Genomic DNA, 18,866 nt, shown 5'->3' with positions numbered 1-18,866 from the left:
ACGGAAACATTTACTCTACTCCCCATGGCAAAATGTGTAGAATTGGAGCACATTTACTTTAGATCGTACAAGAGGGGGGCCACTAAAGTGTTTTTCCCGCAGGTTGGGGGCCTCCTTACCAAATCTCATTTCACTTCACTAAAAGACTAGGGCCGGCCCTAAAAGAGGGACGAGGGGGAAAAAGAGGAGAGCCTGGGATCATATGAGACAAGTTTTGCTGGCCTCTATTTTACTGTGCATGTCTGGAGACATTGGTGAAATTGTATTGTTGTCATTGTTGCAATGACGTTTTGAACGTCTTTTACCTGGGACCTCTCAACTAGCCACTGGTCATTAAAATACAGAAGTTCTGTCAAGTTGCTGCATTACCTTATCCTGATCAAAATGTCCCTGAGTAAGTTTCTATTGCATATTTTTTGATTCACCAAACCGAGAACAAGAGAAGCAATTGAATCTTTCTTCACTAGGTTATATTAAATTTTTATTCACAAGGTTTAACCTTTTAGTCATAACTGTCAACCACAATTGTATTAATTAAATGTATATCTGTCAATGTCTCTTCCTTGTGGTTCTTTGCCGTGGCTGCTCTTTCCCAAAAACGTTCCACATAGTCTGAGGTTCTCTCTTCTTCTCCCCTAGGGAAGGTGCCCAAAACATTGGGGGAAATGCAGCCTCACCGCCCCCTGGTCTTGGAGACTGTGAGGGCCTTGGGCCCACCCCCACCACGCCCTGCCGCACCAAACATGAGGGACCTGGAGGGACTGGAGGTAAGTCCACGGATCCAGTGGCTACTACAATGGCGTTGAACTAATAAGATCAAAAATAGTTTTGGAGGTCTGAGGTCCCCCCCCCCCCCCCAAATGTTCCCAATGAGTTTTGAGAAGGAGGCGAGAAAATACAGAGTCAAACGCCATAGTAGTATAGAGAATACCCCTCTCTGTTTTAATCTGAGAGTGTTTGTGTGTTGCCATGAACTTGCATCAAATCAAAGTTTATTTGTCGCGTACACAGTTTTGTAAATTTTATCGCAGGTGCAGTGAAATGCTTATGTTTAGGAATACATGATTTATTGGTGAACGTATCAAGTTTAACGCCAATGTGCAAAACCAATGTCAAAGCTGACGTGCATACCTATATAACGTGTTATTTGACACGCCAAATAGTGTGTTGACACACAAGACCCAACGGCGTTTCATAGCCCGGTCAACTGCCCTGTACCCTCCACAGCAACCTGCCCAAGACCCACCATTTCTCCTTCACCCATATCCAGATAGCTGATGTTCTGAAAGTGCTGCAAAATCTGGACCCCTACAAATCAGCCGGGCTAGACAATCTGGACCCTCTCATTTATTTATTATCTGCCAAAATTTTTGCAACCCCTATTACTAGCCTGTTCAACTTCTCTTTTGTATCGTCTGAGATTCCCAAAGATTGGAAAGCTGCCGCGGTCATCCCCCTCTTCAAAGGGGGAGACACTCTAGACCCAAACTGCTACAGACCTATATCTATCCTACCCTGCATCTCTAAGGTCTTTGAAAGCCAAGTTAACAAACAGATTACTGACCATTTTGAATCACATCGTATCTTCTCTGCTATGCAATCTGGTTTCCGAGCTGGTCATGGGTGCACCTCAGCCACGCTCAAGGTCCTTAACGATATCATAACCGCCATCGATAAGAGACATTACTGTGCAGCTGTATTCATCGACCTGGCCAAGGCTTTCGACTCTGTCAATCACCACATTCTTATTGGCAGACTCAACAGCCTTTTTTTCTCAAATGATTGCCTCGCCTGGTTCACCAACTACTCTGATAGAGCTTAGTGTGTCAAATTGGAGGGCCTGTTGTCCGGACCTCTGGCAGTCTATGGGGTTGCCACAAGGTTCAATTCTCGGGCCGACTCTCTTTTCTGGATACATCAATGATGTCGCTCTTGCTGCTGGTGATTCTCTAATCCACCTATACGTAGACGACACCATTCTGTATACTTCTGGCCCTTCTTTGGACACTGTGTTAACTAACCTCCAGACGAGATTCAATGCCATACAACTCTCCTTCCGTGGCCTCCAACTGCTCTTAAAAGCAAATAAAACTAAATGCATGCTATTCAACCGATCATTGCCCACACCTGCCCGCCCATCCAGCATCACTACTCTGGACGGCTCTGACTTAGAATACGTGGATAACTACAAATTCCTAAGTGTCTGGCTACACTGTAAACTCTCCGTCCAGACTCACATTAAGCTTCTCCAATCAAAAATTACATCTAGCTTCCTAGCTTCGGCTTCCTATTTCGCAACAAAGCTTCCTTCACTCATGCTGCCAAACATACCCTCGTAAAACTGACCATCCTACCGATCCTTGACTTCGACGATGTCATCTACAAAATAGCCTCCAACACCCTACTCAGCAAACTGGATGTAGTCTATCACAGTGCCATCCGTTTTGTCACCAAATCCCCATATACTACCCACCACTACGACGTGTAGGCTCTCGGTGGCTGGCCCTCGCTTCATACTCGTCGCCAAACCCACAGGCTACAGGTTATCTACAAGTATCTGCTAGGTAAAGCCCCGCCTTATCTCAGGTCACTGGTCACCATAGCAGCACCCACTTGTAGCACACGCTCCAGCAGGTATATCTCACTGGTCACCCCCAAAGCCAATTCCTCCTTTGGCCGCCTTTCCTTCCAGTTCTCTGCTGCCCATGACTGGAACGAACTTCAAAAATCACTGAAGCTGGAGATTCCTATCTCCCTCACTAGCTTTAAGAACCAGCTGTCAGAGCAGCTCACAGATCACTGCACCTGTTCATAGCCCATCTGTATACAGCCCATCTATCTACCTCATTCCCATACTGTATTTATTTACTTTGCTCCTTTTGCTCCACAGTATCTCTACTTGCACATCTACCATTCCAGTGTTTAATTCCCATATTGTAATTACTTAGCCACCATGGCCTATTTATTGCCTTAACTCCCTTATTTGACCTTATTATTTGCACTCACTGTATATATACTTTGTTTTATTTTTTTCTGCTTTATTATTGACTGTATGTTTTGTTCATTCCATGTGTAACTCTGTTGTTGTATGTGTCGAACTGCTATGCTTTATCTTAGCCAGGTCGCAGTTGCAAATGAGAACTTGTTCTCAACTAGCCTACCTGGTTAAATAAAGATAAAATAAAAATAGAAATCCTGGTTGAGAATGAACAAATGAACAACGAAACGGCAAGTAAGTGAAAGATTGGTTTTGATGATGTTTTACTGGAAATGGGGACATATGTAAATGCCCTCAAAATAACTTTTTGGTCAGTGTGTGTGCGCGTGTAACCTTTATTTAACTAGGCAAGTCAGTTAAGAATAAATTCTTATTTACAATGACGGCCTACACCGGCCAAACCCGGACGACGCTGGCCCAATTGTGCACCGTCCTATGGGACTCCCAATCACAGCCGGATGTGATCCAGCCTGGATTTGGACCAGGGACTGTAGGGATGCCTCTTGCACTGAGATGTAGTAACTTAGACTGCTGCGTTCATGTGGGTGTTAACTATTTAACTGTAGTAGAATGCTTAAAAGGATGCAAACAATTTTAAATATGGGGTATCAGTATAGTTACGTTTTTTTTTGCAAGGAAAATGTTGGATATTGGTATCGGGACAAAAATGTCATATCTGTGCATCACTAGTGAACATTTTGAAGTGGGGACAACAGACTGGGATAGGGAGAGATTGACTATGTCCCATAAACACACCAGCCAGCTGGTCTGCACATGCTCTGATGATGAGATTTGGGATGCCTTCTGGGCTGGCAGCCTTACGAGGGTTAACGCACTTGAAATCCTTACTCACGTCGGCCATGGAGATCGGGAGCCCACGTCGGCGGCTAGGTGTTGTTTTTCCTGGAAGCGGGCGAATAGGTGTTTAGCTTGTCCGGGAGTGAGGCGACGGTGTCCGTGACATGGCTGGCTTTCCCTTTATAATCCGTGATTGTCTGGAGTCCCTGCCACATGCAGGAACTCTTGTGTCTGAACCGTTGAATTGTGACTCTACTTTGTCCCTGTACTGTCGTTGCCTTACGGAGGTCATAGCTAGTCTGTTTTATACACGTCCATAGTAGTATTACATGTTTGTTAGTTCACGGTTTTGATTTGATTAGTGTTATTTTGTAGTATATGAATGTATTTGCGTGTCTATGTCAGCAGGGCTGCTTGGCAGACAGTCAGGACGGAGCCTAAGGAGCAGCATGAGAGCGAGGCCCAACCAGGTGTCGCCAGTGGTCAGAGTGCACAGCGGGACCATCGCTCCCTCAGCTGGGCTGGAGGTCCAGGATACCCCGGTGGTCATCCAGCCTGCCAACACCCACCCATCAACACACACTCCACTGCGGGAACCCGCTGGGGTCAAGTTGGTGCTGGTAGTATCAGGACTCAGTGCACCTGAACAGGTAAATGTTTCTGTGACACATCCAGGTGTTTAATGTGTGATAATACTTGATGTTATTAGGTTTTAATATAACTTTAATCTACCTTCTAAGATGCTGGTTGTACTTCTGTGGCACTTGAGTCTCGAGTTTGCTTACTGAGGACAGATTTTTCCACTTTCTCTCCAGTCGATGGTGAAAAAGTTTGCCAAGAGGATGGGAGGCAGTGTGTGTTCACAAGTGACGTCCGAGACCACCCATGTCATCATGAACACAGGTTAGTGTGGGGTGACCTTTTCACTACAGAAAATTAAAACAGTATTTATTTTTGGACTAATTCGGGTAGGTCCAGGATGTGAATTTCACGGCAGCATGGCCTTTGATTCCCCCTTGTGTGTCCATAATGCCCCCCCCTCCAAAAAACCATGCCTTGTGGCCAATGCGCCCTTCGGCTGAATATAATCATTATAATTCCCTTCCCCCTGCTATCAATCGCTGTGCTCTGAAGCACCTCTCACTCACATGGCTTTCTCAGATCTCAATTCTTCTTAGCCAATGCCGGTCACGTGATCAGGTCCTTCTCACAGACCTCACAGCTCCGAAGTACAAGTGAAGACCGATTCAATGGCGTGCGTCCTTGTCGAATTCCGGGGCACCCTTTGAAGATGATAGAAGAACTGTCCACATTTATCTCTCCTCAGCCAACAAGACAAGAAATGAACGGCATAATCACTGGCCTAGTCGTCCCGGAGACAATAGAAAAGAAAAATGTCTTGCACAGTTCAAAACAGATTCTGGGACGGTAAGATCCCAAATTCATGCAACCACTGTAAATCAAAAATAAATGTAAAAAAGCAATGAGGCTGATGCAACCGATCAGAACATTTAGCTTAAAATGTTGATTAACTTATTTCTTCACATTATAACCGCAGAAATAAGCTCACGGCATTAATAATTACCTCAACATTTCAACGGTCGGTTTTTGGCTAGACTACTTTGAAACAAGATTAGGTAGACATGCCTTATAAAATGACAAGCAATTAAGTTTGGTTGAAGGGTTTCAAAATGCTGATTGCCTCAACTCCGATTCCAATGGGCGGTGCATAGCAGGCACTGTCATTTCTCTCCAATGTGAATGAGCCGTGCTTTAAGTATGCCGACAGAATCAAGCCTTTTAGACCTTGACGTTTGTCCTTCATTACATCTATCAAACACGACTGGCGTTTAGCCTATATTTATGTAATCAAACGTCTAATTAAAGTTGGCTACATTTTCAGGCATCTCCATTTCAGCATTGGTGTAGACATGAGAAGCTGTAAGCTAATTCGCATATCACCTACACTTTGACATGTATGCAAATTATTTATGTACATTTTTATGCTAAATACATTTTCAATATTATTCTAAAAGCACTTTTGAAAGGGGGTATCCGAGCTTTCCACTGCGACTACATTTATTTCGCAACTCATTAAACCGGAGTGTATATAATAGCATGGTTTTGTGGCATTTTGCACTCCGTGCCTTGGTTGAGGCCACGGCTGAATATAACACGGGTCAGTTGTAATATGTTCCGCTGTATTTATGCATCCTTGTCTGAGTGCCAGTGGACAGTTTCCTTAACAATACTTCTTGATTATATTGTAAGTGTACAACACAGGGAGGACAAAGGATTTATTGTATAACCTTCACAATACACGTTAGTGTAACGGCGTTCTTCGTTTGTAGAAAGAGAGTCGGACCGAAATGCAGCGTAGTGGTTACTCATGACTTTAATAGAAAAAGTGACACATGAAATAACTATACAAAATACAAAACAACAAATGGAATGTGAAACCTAATTACAGCGTATCTGGTGAAACTACACAGAGACAGGAACAATCACCCACGAAATACAAAGTGAAACTCAGGCTGCCTAAATACGGTTCCCAATCAGAGACAACGAGAATCACCTGACTCTGAGAACCGCCTCAGGCAGCCAAGCCTATACAACACCCCTAATCAGCCTCGATCCCAAATACTACAAACCCCAATACGAAAATACAATAACATAAACCCATGTCACACCCTGGCCTAACCAAATATATAACGAAAACACAAAATACAATGACCAAGGCGTGACAGTTAGGCCTATAAGCTTTTTATTTTATTTTTTTACCTTTATTTAACCAGGCAAGTCAGTTAAGAACAAATCAAATTCTTACTTTCAATAATGGCCTAGGAACAGTGGGTTACCTGCCTTGTTCAGGGGCAGAACGACTAGTGGTTACTAGTCCAACGCTCTAACCACTAGGCTACCTGCCGCCCTGGGAGTATCATCAGTATCGGTATCTGTAAATGTCAAGTTTTAGCCAGTAGGTACTAGCTACTGTACCTTCAGAAAGTATTCACACCCCTGGACATTTTCAACATTTTGTTGTTACATCCTCAATTTAAAATGGATTTAAATGTAGAATTTGTGTGACTGGTCTACACACAATACCCCATAATGTCGAAGTGGAATTTTGGACACACTCTCATTCAAGGGCTTTTCTTTATTTTGGACTATTTTCTACATTTTAGAATAATAGTGAAGACATCAAAACGATGAAATAACACATGGGATCATGTAATAAAACAAAAAAGTGTTTAACAAATCAATATATATTATAGATTCTACAAAGTAGCCACCACCCTTTGCCTTGACAGCTTTGCGCATGCTTGGCATTCTCTCAACCAGCTTCACCTGGAATGCTTTTCCAAGTCTTGGAGTACCCACATATGCTAAGCACTTGTTGGCTGCTTTTCTTTCACTCTGTGGTCCAACTCATCCCAAACCATCTCAATTGGTTTGAGGTTCGGTGATTGTGGAGGACACACTTTCTCTTTTCATAGTTTTGATTCACTATTATGCTACAATGTATAAAATAGTAAAAATGAAGAAAAGCCCTTGAATGCAGTGTGTCCAAACATTTGACTGGTACGGTATGTTCTTATAAGTTAATTGTCTTGCGTCAATAAGTATTCAACCCCTTTTGCTATGGCAAGCCTAAATAAGTTCAGGAGTAAAGTTTGCTTAACGGGCCATATAATAAGTTCATTGGACTCTGTGATTTTTTTGAATTACTACCTCATCTCTGTACCCCACACATACAATTATCTGTCAGGTCCCTCAGTCAAGCAGTGAATTTAAAACACAGATTCAACCACAAAGACCAGGGAGGTTTTCCAATGCCTCGCAAAGGGCACCTATTGGTAGATGGGTAAAAACATTTACATTTTACATTTATATTACATTTACATAAAAACAACAACGATAAGGCATTGAATAGTCCTTTGAGCATGGTGACGTTATTAATTACACTTTGGATGATTTATCAATATACCCAGTCACTACAAAGATGCATGCGTCCTTCCTAACTCAGTTGCCCGGAGAAGAAGGAAACCACTCGGGGATTTCACCGAGGCAAATGGTGACTTTAAAACAGTTTAACGGCTGTGATAGAAAACTGAGGATGGATCAACTACATAGTAGTTACTCCACAATACTAACCTAAATGACACAGTGAAAGGGAAGTTTGAACAGAATAGAAATATTCCAAAACATGCATCCGGTTTACAATAAGGCACAAGTAGTACTGCAAAACATGTGGCAATGAAATTAACTTTATGTCCTGAATAAAAAGCGTTATATTTTAAACTGTTCATTTTAATGGATTTTATAGGAGAAACTGAGGGTGGATCAACAATGTTGTAATTACTTCAAAATACTAACCTAATTGACAGAGTACAAAGAAGGAAGACTGTATAGAAAAACAAATATTCCAAAACATGCATCCTGTTTGCACTAAATAAAATATTGCAAAAAATGTGGCAAAGCAATTCCGTTTTTGTCCTGAATACAAAGTGTTATATTTGCTGAAAATAGAATGCATTCCTGAGTACGACGTTCCATATTCTCAAGCGTAGTGGTAGCTGCATCATCTTATAGTTATGCTTGTAATTGGTTAAGGACTGGGGAGTTTTTCAGGATAAAAAAGAAACTGAATGGAGCTAAGGACAGGCAAAATCCTAGAGGAAAACCTGGTTCTGTCCACTTTCCACTAGATACTAGGTGATGAATTCACCTTTCAGCAGGACAATAACCTAAAACACGTGGCCAAATCGACACTGGTGTTGCTTACCAAGAAGACATAAAATGTTCCTGAGTGGCTGAGTTAGTTGACTTATATCTACTTGAAAAACTATGACAACCAAATGGTTGTCTAGCAGTGATCATCAACCAACTTGACAGAGCTTGAAGAATTTCGAAAATAATAAATGGGTAATTCCATTTGGGCAAAGTTATTTGAGACGTACCCAGAAAGACTCTCCGCTGCAATCGCTGCCAAAAGGTGATTCAAACTTTAATGACTCACGGGTGTGAATACTTTTGTAAATTCAATATTTCTCTTTCATTTTCAATAAATTTCCAACAATTTCGAAAAGGGTTTCACTTTGTCATTATGGGGTATTGTGTGTAGATGGGTGATTTAAAAAAACATTTTATCCTTTTTGAATTTTGGCTGTAACACTGCGGAATAAGTCAAGGGGTATGAGTACTTTCTGAAGGCACGTAATTACTTCATCATGCTTAAAGGGATATTCAATGTCTGCTTTTAAATTTTTACCCATCTACCAATATGTGCCTGTCTTTGCAAGGCATTGGAAAATCTCTGGTCTTTGTGTATGAAATTCACTGCTCGACTGAGGGACCTTACAATTGTCTGTGTGTGTGGGGTACAGAGACGAGGCAGTCATTCAAAAATCATGCTAAACACTATCATTGCAGTCTATGCAACTCATTATGAGCAAATATTTACTCCTGAACATATTTAGGCTTGCCATAACAAAGGGGTTAAATACTTATTAACTCAATACATTTCAGCTTTTTCTTTGTTTATTATGTGTAAACAATTCGAAAAACATCATTCCACTTTGATATTGTGGTGTATTGTGTTTAGGCCAGTGACGAAAGAAAAAAAAAAAATTGCAATTGCATCCATTTTAAATTCCGGCAGCAACACAACAAAATGTGAAAAATGTCAAGGGGTGTGAATACTTTTAAGTATCGTGACAATATTGTATCCGTTCTCTGGCAATTCCCATCCCTAACACAAACACACAGCCCTCTATACACACACACACACAGACACAGACACACAGTCTTCAAGCCTTAATTGCGTGCTCTGATGGATTCTTTGGATTTCAAAGCCGCCTCCTCCAAAGCACAACATTAGCTGAAGAGTGCGTTAAGGAAGCCACGTTAATGGCAGCCGTTACCCCGGCAACTGCCAAATGAAAGTGTGCAGGTTCTTGATCTTTCGGGGGCAGTGAAAGGTTGAGGAGGAGTAGGAGGAGGAAAGTTTGGGTCTGTGTGCGAGAAAGAGTTCTCACCATGGTCATTAGACTAAAACAGACGTTTAGAATTCCACACCTAAGTAATATTCATTAGGTACCAAATGGAAGAAAACTGACTGAAACATGGAGGGACTGCCTCTACTTAAGAGACAATTGTTTTTGATTTCTGTTGCAAAATGTTTTGCTACAATGTGCACTAATGGATACAACCTTGCCCTCGACATGTTGCCCTCAATGTGGTGACTTCTTCGCGGTGCATTTGTAAAGTATTCAGACTCCTTCACATTTTCCACATTTTGTTACGTTACAGCCTTATTCTAAAATTATAAATTACCATCAATCTACACACAACACCCCATAATGCCAAAGTGAAAACAGGTTTTTAGAAAATTTTGCTAATGTATAATTATTATTAATATTTCTAAGTGAAACCTTATTTACATAAGTATTCAGACCCTTTGCTATGAGACCTAAGCTCAAATTTGAGCTCAGGTGCATCCTGTTTCCATTGATCATCCTTGATGTATCTACAACTTGGTTGGAGTCCACCTGTAGTAAATTCAGTTGATTGGTCATGATTTGGAAAGGCACACACCTGTCTATATAAGGTCCCACAGTTGATAGTGCATGTCGGAGTAAAAACCAAGCCAGGAGGTCAAAGGAATTGTCCGTAGAGCTCCGAGACAGGATTGTGTCAAGGCACAGATCTGGGGAAGCGTACCAAAACATTTCTGCAGCATTGAAGGTCCCCAAGAACAGTGGCCTTCATTATTCTTAAATGGAATAAGTTTAGAGCCACTAAGACTCTTCCTAGAGCTGGCCGCCCAGCCAAACTGAGCAATCGGGGGAGAAGGGCCTTTGTCACGGCTGATTTTCTCCTCTTCGTCTGAAGAGGTGTAGCAGGGATCGGACCAAAATGCAGCGTGGTAAGTGTCCATAGTTGTTTTTAATGAATAAACCGAAACACTACAAAACAATAAACGAAACGTGAATAACCGAAACAGTACCGTGTGGTGAAACGAACACCGACACGGAAACATTCACCCACAAAGTACCCACAGAATATGGCTGCCTAAATATGGTTCCCAATCAGAGACAACGATAGACAGCTGCCTCTAATTGAGAACCAATCTAGGCAACCATAGACATACAATATACCTAGAAAGGAAACAGCCCCATAAACATACAAAAAACCCTAGACAAGAAAAAACACATACATCACCCATGTCACACCCTGACCTAACCAAAATAACAAGGAAAACAAAGAATACTAAGGGCAGGGTGTGACAGCCTTGGTCAGGGAGGTGACAAAGCTCCAGAGTGTCCTTCTGGAAGGTTCTCCTATTTCCACAGAGGAAATCATCTCTGCAGCCCTCCACCAATCAGGCCTTTATGGTAGAGTGGCCAGACGAAAGACACTCCTCAGTAAAAGGCACATGACAGCCCGCTTGAAGTTTGCCAAAAGGCACCTAAAGGACTCTAACCATGAGAAACAAGATTCTCTGGTCTGATGAAACCAAGATTGATCTCTTTGGCCTGAATGCCAAGCGTCACGTCTTGCGGAAACCTGGCGCCATCCCTACAGGAAAGCATAGTGGTTGCAGCATCATGCTGTGGGGATGTTTTTCAGCGGCAGGGACTGGGAGACAAGTGAGGATCGAGGGAAAGATGAACAGAGAAAGGTACAGCGTGATCCTTGATGACAACCTGCTCCAGAGCGCTCAGAACCTCCAACTGGGTTGAAGGTTCACCTTTCCAACAGGACAACAACCCTAAGCCCACACCCAAGACAACGCAGGAGTGGCTTCGGGGCAAGTATCTGAACGTCCTTGCGTGGCCCAGCCAGAGGCCGGACTTGAACATGATCAAACAGGGCTTGAGAGGATCTGCAAAGAAGAATGGGAGAAATCCCCCAAATACAAGTGTGCCAAGCTTTGAGCGTCATACCCAAGAAGACTCGAGGCTGTAATCGCTGACCATGGTGCTTTGACAAAGTACTGAGTAAAGGGTCTGAATACTTATGGAAATGTGATATTTTGCTTTGTCATTTTGGGGCATTGTGTGTAGATTGATGAGGAGAGAAATGCTTTCATCCATTTTAGAATAAGGCTGTAACGTAACAAAATGTGGAAAAAGGTGAAGGTCTCTGAATACTTCCCGAATGCACTGTAGATGGTTGTGGATTGAGACAGACTTAACTGAGGACAAGACTTACTAATAGGAAAGTGTGTGTGTGTGTGTGTGTGTGTGTGTGTGTGTGTGTGTGTGTGTGTGTGTGTGTGTGTGTGTGTGTGTGTGTGTGTGTGTGTGTGTGTGTGTGTGTGTGTGTGTGTGTGTGTGTGTGTGTGTGTGTGTGTGTGTGTGTGTGTGTGTGTGTGTGTGCGGCCAACCACTAGACAGGAAGCTCCAGGCACCATCTCTAAGATCACAGCAGGGCTCTCGCCTACGCACTCATTGCCGTGGGTCAGCTGTCTACTCTGCACTGTCAACCACTGCATGCTTGATATCTAGTGTAAAGTCATATTCATAAAGGTGTAACTTTATTACGCAGATTGATGAAGTATCACCGGACTTCCTGACACTAACCTGGTTGTGGATCACATGCGGTGACTCATTCATTTCCCACAGAATGCTGACTCGTACTCCACTGTGACTGTAAAATACGACTATGGATTTCCGATTGATGCTCTGCGCTACCATTTCATTTACTGCTGGTTCTCCAAGTTCAGTTCATGATCTTACTGTCATTTTCAAAATCTTGTCATCAAAACCCCAACATGGCAACAAAGTATTTGTGAACAGTGATTTCATTGGGTGAGGTTAACGAAGTGTTTTGAGGCCATTTTTATGAAACGCTATGGACGATATTCATTGAAGTACACACAAATCACAACTATGTGTTCTATGTGTGTGTTTTCTCACGTCTACCCTACCTCGTTTGTTTGTTTGTCTGTCTGTCACAGATGGTGATCTGGTGTGTGAGCGCACGCTCAAGTACTTCCTGGGCATCGCAGGCAGGAAGTGGGTGGTGAGCTTCCAGTGTAAGTTCAGAGTTCCGTCACCGATTTTAGGGAAACCAGTGTTCATGTGAAACCACAGGGAAGGGAAGGTTTGTTACGTAACACAGCTCAAGGAAAATGGGGATCGATTGTGTTGCTGAATATAAGGATTATTTTTGTTCCTATACTCCACAGGGATTTCCGAGTGTTTCAAACAAGGGACAGTCTTAAATGAGGTACACACTCTGGTTGCATGTCATATTCCAAGAGCAGATTACAGAATATTCCATGTTTCCCATTGAGTTAATCTTTTAAACTATTGATGGGCGACGCTGTTTGTGAAGCATGGACTTTAATTTGTATTTTTCTTGGTAATGTACTGGTATTGTTTTTCCATAATGTCTTGGTCGTAATGACAAATGATACTACCGACTTCCCTATTAAGAACATTTTAACCCTTCGTCGCCCCAACCCACACAGGCGTCATTTGAGGTGCGAGGAGACGTTGTGAACGGACATGATCACCAAGGGCCCATGAGAGCACGGACCACAGGGGACACAAGTGTGAGTTTTACACCTGTTCTGTTACACCTTCACTATTACACCCCATAATACATCCCACACCCCATGTCACACCTGCACTATTCCACCCCAAATGTACACCTAGGTATTCTATTACAATTTATTACCCCATATTGCATGTACACTAATACACCCCCATATTACAAGATGTGTGCAGTCTTTTACTTTTTAAAAACTTTTTGCTGAACAGATTCTTTGATCTCCAGCACCTGCTTCAAACCACTAGATATGTCATCTTGGAGTACACGCCTAGTCCTGCTTTAAAAAGTCAAACCCATTTTCTAATGGTGCTTTCGTCTCCTTTTGGAGTGGGGCCAGATCTGAAAGCAGCAGCAGAGGAACCTTTGCAACTGAAGAGGAAATTTGAAATGGCTTGATGTCATGTTGGTATTATTGGCTGCTTTGAGGAGGCCCCTAATTGAATTAACCAGTAATTTCAGGCCTATTTGAGGACCCGATTACAGTCTCTCCACCTTAATGGCTTCAGACAGACTGCCGTGTTCACATTCGCTCGCTGTCGCCAGACGAACAGGACAGACAGTCAAACCGATAAATTGGTATTCTAGGCGTTTGCTGATTGCAAGATGTGAGTGGCATGGTGGGTGGGTGGTAGGGAGGTGGGTGAAAGGGAGGGTGTGTGTGTGTGTTACCATGTCCTTGTTTTAATTCCACCTGAAGGGCATTAGGTGTCTAAATGAGAAATATGTAAGCGAGATGTTTGTTCATCAGACCGCCACCGCGGGCGAACGATCATCATGGATGGAGACTGAGGTGTTGAGATTGAGCATTTTTCGGTCAAACAGGTTGGAGCTTTATTTCTAAAGCCGTAACATCCAACCGTATCATGGATATTAACCTAGGCTTTGATGTGAAATCAGTTTTGTCGCTTTATGGCTTGACTGGCTATAAATAACTTTATTGTTTGGACAAATGTTAACTATTGATAATGAAGTACTTCAAGAGATACCTACTTTTTTTCCCATTTATAGGCCTAAATTAACAGTAAACGGTAGAGATGTTCCTGACTGGCGGTGCACTTTGCCAAAAGCATGGCTGTTACCATGGAGATTTCTGTACAGCTTGAGCCTTTTTTTGTCCCCATGTTCTGTTTGACACCACACTGGATTCAAAAGCAGTTAGGGCTTTTGTTTAATACAGTGTTTTCCCTACCATTGTATAGGCAGGGTGGAACCCCCACCCCCCCCAACTTTGGCTCCACTGGATGGAATGGAACGTTATGGTCCCACAGGACCTGGATGTTGCTTTGGGCCTTTGTGCCCCACGTGGATGAAGGTCTTATCTCCTGAATTTACTCAATCTAAACTGAGCTCCTGTCTCTCTCTTTCCCTAGCTGCTGATGAAGGATTACGAGATCTGTTTCCAAGGCCCTTTCACCGATATGACCACTGGTAAGTAACTGCAACGCTGACCAGAAAAGAACCCGCTACAGACCATACTACACACAATCTCACCTCACCAAGAAATGGGTTGAGCATGGAACACTTTAAAAAAAATTTTTTTTTTTTTTTTTTTTTTTTTTAGGTTTGCTTGAATTTTTTATTTTAGAAAATACCATTGATTTATTTGGTAATGGTGGATGTTTTAATGTTTTTTGGGGAAAATGCAGTACTCTCTCTACTCGTACCCTCATTCAAAATTGAAGTCCATTTAAATTAGAAGTATCATCCGTTTCACCTAGAGCCTTTTGCAGGTGACAGCTAGTCGGCTGAACTTTGGGAATGTTGGCTAATGGAACGAGATATTATGCTGTTTTTAATTTGTGTATAGATATATTTTTTTAAATAAAGGATAAAAGTGAGAAGGCAAAAAGGAAGACGACTGGGTGCCAGGAAAAACAAAAGGTGGCCTTCATTTATGGAAAGCCTCCCCAGGGCTCCTGGTAGTACCACTGTCTCTATAGAGACAAGAAAATGAATCCACCTCTGTCTACCCAGTCCCCCTCATTTACCACTGTGAACTGTAGGACTCACACACTCACTGACACACACGCACACTCTGGCATAGAGGACTAGTTCTCTGACGTTGGGAACAGTTTGAAGCCCATTGTTTTTGTGCCTGTCAATGTATTGAATGGTTAAAAATTGCAATGTGCAGATAGTCTATGGGAGGGTTGAGAACTGACTGAAAGTTATGGATGAGTCATAGCTAGAGTTTAACAACCAGCTTGGATCTCAAACCATGCTACAATATAAAAGTTTAAAGAAATACCGTGTTCTTATGTCTTCACATGAGTGACCAAAGCAAGACTTGACTAGTTAAATAAAGGTTCAATTTTAAAACTTTGTATTTATTTTTAAGACCCGACAAAATGAAAAGTTAACAAAATATGCATATATTGATAGCGTTTCAATCCACCAAACTAATAGATTTTCTTCAACTAGACCAAAAACAGTCAAAATCCTAGAAAGTCCGAATAGAATCCCAACAAAAAATAGTCCCAATGTTAATCAAAAAGCAAAAATGTGCAGTCCCCCTTCAAAATGCAGAAATATTTAATCAAATAAAGTTAGTCACACAAAAAAAACCCAGGAAGGTTGTGGGAGCTCAATGTTAAGGCCACTTCCAAAACAAAGGAATCCTTTTGTCGTTGACATAACAATCCACAAAAATTTGCAACAAATATAACTTTGAATCTAGACTACTTAAAAGGTTTTCCACACAAAAAAAAACCTCTGCCAGGTACACACACAATAGTTCCCCAAACGGCTCCCCTTCCTCTTAAAGGGACATTCCCTCTTAAAAGGTTTAAAGTTTAAAACTTTAAACCAGACATAGGCACATATACATATCACCTCACTTGTGGCAGTCACAAGAGGAGCTACAGGTAACTGCCAAAATAAAGAAAACACCAACGTGTCTTAATAGGGCGTTGGGCCACCACGAGCTGCCAGAACAACTTCAATGTGCCTTGGTATAGAGTGTCTGGAACTCCATTGGAGGGATTCGACACCATTCCATAATTCAGTGTTTAGTTGATGGTGGTGGGAAACGCTGTTTCAGACACCGTTTACTAAATTAAGTAAAAAATAAAAAGTAACACAAAATGGCAGAACAATAACGAGGCTACGTACTGGTACCGAGTCAATGTGTGGGGGTACAGGTTAGTCAAGGTAATTTGTTCATGTAGGTAGAGGTAAAGTGACTGCATAGATAATAAACAGCGAGGTAGCAGTAGTGTAAAAACAAATGGGGGAGGCAGCCAATGTAATAGGCCGGTGGCCATTTGATTAATTGCTCAGCAGTCTTTCGGTTGTCGTGCCCTCTTCACGACTGTCTTGGTGTGTTTGGACCATGTTAGTTTGTTGGTGATGTGGACACCAAGGACCTTAACTCTCGACCCGCTCCACTACAGCCCTGTCGATGTTAATGGGGGTCTGTTCGGCCCTCCTTTTCCTGTAGTCCACGATCATCTCCTTTGTCTTTCTCATCTCCCATAAGTTTTTAATTAAGTCGAGATTTGGTGACTGACACACACACACACCCTTCAAACCAGCTATGCTCCTTTGAGACCCCTCTTTCGAAGTCACTAAGAGAACTTTTTCTAGCCATGGTCGAACCAATAATGGACACTTGGGCACCTTTTAGTTTTATACATGACCCTAAGCATGATGGGATGTTTTAATTGCTTAATTAACTCAGGAACCACACCTGTGTGGAAGCACCTGCTTTCAATATAATTTGTATCCCTCATTTACTCAAGTGTTTCCTTTATTTTGCCACTTACCTGAACATTTACAGCAATTCTTAGGGGTAACTGTGGAGTAAAGTTGGTGCCAAGGGTCTGAAAACATGTAAACATTTTGAAATTGTCATAGGATGTAATCTTTCACTCTTTTTGGAGACTCTTTTTAGTACAGTACCTTCAGAAAGTATTCACACCCCTTGACTTTTTCCACATTTTGTTGTTACATCCTAAATTTAAAATGGATAGATTTTTAAAATGTGTTTTCACTGTCCTACACACAATACCCCAAACTAGAATTTTTGAAATCTTTACAATTTTAATAAAAGATGTAAAGCTGAAATGTCTTGAGTCAATAAATATTCAACCCCTTAGTTATGGTAAGCCTGAATAAGTTCAGGAGTGAACATTTGCTGAACAAGTCACATACTAAGTTGCATGGACATGATTTTTGAATGATTACCTCGTCTCTGTACCCCACACATACAATTATCTGTAAGGTCCCTCAGTCGAGCAGTGAATTTCAAGCACAAATTCAAGCACAATGACCAGGGAGGTTTTCCAATGCCTCGCAAAGAATGTCACCTCTTGGTGCATGGGTGAAAAAACACTGAATATCCCATTGAGCATGGTGAAGTTTTGAATTACACTTTGGATGGTGTATTAATACACCCAGTCACTACAAAGATACAGGCGTCCTTCCTAACTCCGTTGCCGGATAGGAAGGAAACCACTAGATCCAAGAGGAAACATGGTTCAGTTTGCTTTCCACCAGACACTGGCAGATGTATTCACCTTTTAGCAGGACAATAACCCAAAACACATGGTCAAATCTATACTGGAGTTTCTTACCAAGAAGACAGTGAATGAAAATCTATGGCAAGATCTGAAAAATGATTGTCTAGCAATGATCAACAACCAATTCAACCAAGCTTGAAGAATTTTTAAAAGAATAGGAAAATTATGTGCAATCCAGGTGTGGAAACCTCTTAGACTTACCCAGAAAGACTAGCTGTAATGGCTGCCAAAAGTGCTTCTACAAAGTATTGACTCAGGGGAATGAATACTAATGTAAATGAGATATTTCATGTTCAGTAAATTTGCAAATATTTTCTTTTTTTTCTCATGATGGAGTACAGTGTGTAAATGGGTGAGGAAAAACATATTTAATTCCAAATGGAATTCGGGCTGTAACAAAATGTGACCGACTGGCTCGATTCGGTCTTAGGTAGAAACATTTGAAGCAAGCAAGCAGCACATTTATTTATAAAGCCCTTTTTACATCAGCAAATGTCACAAAGTGTAATACAGAAAACCAGCCTAAAACCACAAACGGCAAGCGATGTAGAAGCACGGTAGCTAGGAAAAACTCCCTAGAAAGACCGTAACCTAGGAAGAAACCTAGAGATGAACCAGGCTCTGAGGGGTGGCCAGTCCTCTTCTGGCTGTGCCAGGTGGTGAATATAAGAGTACATGGGCAAATGGTGTTGAAGTTGTTTTTTACATTGGTTAAAAGTAGAGACTCAGAGCTAGAAAATTGTCAATCATACACTACAGTTAAGGAACAATAGGGAAAGTAATTCTGCTTAGAAAGTTAATAAACTGGAGAACTCTTGTTTGTCTACACCCATTCAGCATCGTTCACACCCTCTTTAAGCTTCAGCACCACCCATCTATTTAAGTATTCACATGTGAATCAGGCTATGTACTAAACAACCAAAGATTTCAAGACTAAAGGCTGGTTTATACTACAGGTGTATTTGTAAATTTAATCTGGAGTGCCT

The 18,866-nt window shown here is 41.8% G+C and overlaps 1 protein-coding gene across 2 annotated transcripts in view; it reads left to right on the top strand.

The window, feature by feature from the left end:
- Positions 1-18,866, top strand: part of LOC124048417 (breast cancer type 1 susceptibility protein homolog) — a 44,667-nt gene that overhangs the window by 13,159 nt on the left and 12,642 nt on the right. The window contains exons 12-18 of one of the 2 annotated variants that reach the window (XM_046369191.1): positions 640-767; positions 4,205-4,446; positions 4,612-4,699; positions 12,762-12,839; positions 12,993-13,033; positions 13,278-13,361; positions 14,731-14,788. In XM_046369191.1, coding sequence (XP_046225147.1) covers positions 640-767; positions 4,205-4,446; positions 4,612-4,699; positions 12,762-12,839; positions 12,993-13,033; positions 13,278-13,361; positions 14,731-14,788 — 719 coding nt within the window. Of the gene's footprint in view, positions 1-639; positions 768-4,201; positions 4,447-4,611; positions 4,700-12,761; positions 12,840-12,992; positions 13,034-13,277; positions 13,362-14,730; positions 14,789-18,866 lie in introns of both variants that reach the window. The other variant, XM_046369190.1, reaches the window with a different exon arrangement.

The sequence above is a fragment of the Oncorhynchus gorbuscha genome, linkage group LG11, assembly GCF_021184085.1.
Source record: "Oncorhynchus gorbuscha isolate QuinsamMale2020 ecotype Even-year linkage group LG11, OgorEven_v1.0, whole genome shotgun sequence".
In the NCBI taxonomy this organism is placed as follows: domain Eukaryota; kingdom Metazoa; phylum Chordata; class Actinopteri; order Salmoniformes; family Salmonidae; genus Oncorhynchus; species Oncorhynchus gorbuscha.
This window is presented reverse-complemented; position numbering and strand designations above follow the sequence as displayed.